Here is a 2,166-nt window from a genome sequence, read left to right as displayed (position 1 = left end):
AGAATTAAAATACAAAACCTTCTCAAAAGGTAACACCGAATTCTGCTAAAGACAAACAAAGCCAGGCTGTGCCCTGCTGCAGCAATCACCAGTGCTCTGCACAGCAATCCCAGTGTATGCAGCACTGCCCAGCTGCCCACAGATACAACTGGAGCAGGTCTGTGTGCCAGAGGTAGTACTGGGAGAGGAACAGTATCTATGAAAATAAAAGAACTGAATTGAAGCCTGTATGCTGCTGTCTAGAACTTACAGTTACGTTTGTACCACCCATTCCCTGGGGGAAATGACATACAATACAAACAGGCCTAGTTGTTCAATTATTCAAGTATTAAAAGACTCACAGAAAAGCATCTGAGAAACATAACATTTTAATAGATGAAATAAATACTCCAGTACATGCAAGATAAAAACTGACATTGGAAAAAAATTAAAAATCACTTTTGTTATAGTGTAATTTTGTTTGTTTGTTTAAACACTCACAGTAGCTTTTCCCCCAGTTTGGAAATCAACACATGGAAAACATAATCACAACCTCCAGTCCTTCCACTCCTACACACCAAATGCACTTCTAACCTAACACTTGATGCAAAATAAAAAAAGTCATACAAAACAAAAACAAACAAAATAGTAGCTACATCCATCATCTATGTGTTGTTGGGTTTTTTCATTTTTTTAAATGAGTTAGAACTGAGGTAACCTTTTTCCTGCACAACCGAACAGCAAAATTTAGAAGGGAAATTTCGGAAGACAAGACAAGACAAACTTTAAAAACCGCACCCAGCGCGATTAAAGCTCTTTTTTTTCTCCTTTTTCTAAGATACCCCCACCTCCCCAAATATAAAAAACTTTGAAACAGTTTTACCACTTGTGTGAAGACCTTGTTGAATAAAGGAAAATTTATCTGCAGATACTTGCTTAACTTTAAAGTAAAATAAAAAGAAGCCAAAACTGGCTACCTTTATTAGTACATATAGTTTGAATACGTTCTGCTTCTTCACCACATGAAATCAAAGGATTGGGCTCATCCAAGCAAATTCTTTGGTATACAAAAAAGGGGTGAGGAGGTGGGATATTATTTTCCTTTAGCAATGACTGGGATCTAAACAGAAGATGTGGGGGTTAATTCACAGAATTGGAGTTCACTGGCGGTAAAGTCCTGGGTGAAGATCTTTCTCTTAGTGCCTGAGATAGCAGGTTGCAGCCATCCGAGACGGCGCAAGCTGAGTTCCTCAACCGTTCCCTGTAATCGCTCATTTTGGTGCTACTTTCGGGGTGTTGGGCTATATCCCTGAGGCATTGGGTCAGGAGCACACAAGCAGATACCACACTCATGGCTCCTCCTAGGATGGCAGTTTGCACAGCTTTGCCCTCTGGATTAATGGTGGCAGCTTTACCCAAAAACTGGGGCTCAGTGGCAAAGCCCACCAGAGCATAGACAGACTGCACCAAAGGTCCACTGAACAAGACGCACCGGTTCCTGGTCAGCTCGCTGGGCGAGGTCTTGACCTCCTTGACACAGGCCAAGAGGGCAGAGGCGCTGGTGCTCATACATTTGACACTAAGTTTGAACTGCTCCTTAGCAAATTTATCCTTGGATTTCTCACTGGCCAGCACACAGGCGTCTGTCAGGAATTTCAAGTTCTTGGACATGTTCTGAGAAACCTCCAGCAGGAGCTGAGGGCTCATATCTGCCAAAGGGGTGGTCTTCAAGACCCCGCAGCCGTGCTCCACCTCGTGCCTACATCGGGTCACCTTGTAGCGATCCACCAAGCCAGGCATGGCAGGCTGGGCCCCTGGAGTCTCCACTGCAGCCAGGTAGGCAGCGTGGGCAGAGCACTCGGTCAGGGAGACCACCAGCTCTCCCATCTCCATCAGGCTTTCTCCCACCTCCCCGAAGCGTCCCATGTTGAGCTGGCTCTGGACGTCATGGGTCAAGATGGAGAGTCCTTTGGTCCTGGCAATGATCGTGTCCCTGCACTTCTCAAAGGACTCACCGAAGACAGACAGACTCTCGGTGTTCACCGGCCTGGTCTCGCTCGACAGCAGAAGCAGATCGGCCACCAGTTGCATCTTGATCTTGCAGTGGTCGCAGATAGAGATGAGCTTCTTCCTCTGCAGGGAGCTGCTGCTGGGGATGCCGCCGCCGGAGACCTCGCTGCTGGACTT

At 46.1% G+C, this 2,166-nt stretch overlaps 1 protein-coding gene across 1 annotated transcript in view; it reads right to left on the bottom strand.

The window, feature by feature from the left end:
- Nucleotides 1-350: 350 nt before the first annotated feature.
- The window catches only part of TLNRD1 (talin rod domain containing 1), a 1,989-nt gene continuing 173 nt past the window's right edge, over nucleotides 351-2,166 (bottom strand). The window contains exon 1 of the mRNA XM_005419607.3: nucleotides 351-2,166. This exon is cut by the window's right edge and continues 173 nt beyond it. Within this exon, the coding sequence (XP_005419664.2) occupies nucleotides 1,120-2,166 (1,047 nt within the window). The 3' untranslated portion in view covers nucleotides 351-1,119.

Source organism: Geospiza fortis, unplaced genomic scaffold (genome assembly GCF_000277835.1).
Source record: "Geospiza fortis unplaced genomic scaffold, GeoFor_1.0 scaffold171, whole genome shotgun sequence".
Taxonomy (NCBI): domain Eukaryota; kingdom Metazoa; phylum Chordata; class Aves; order Passeriformes; family Thraupidae; genus Geospiza; species Geospiza fortis.
This window is presented reverse-complemented; position numbering and strand designations above follow the sequence as displayed.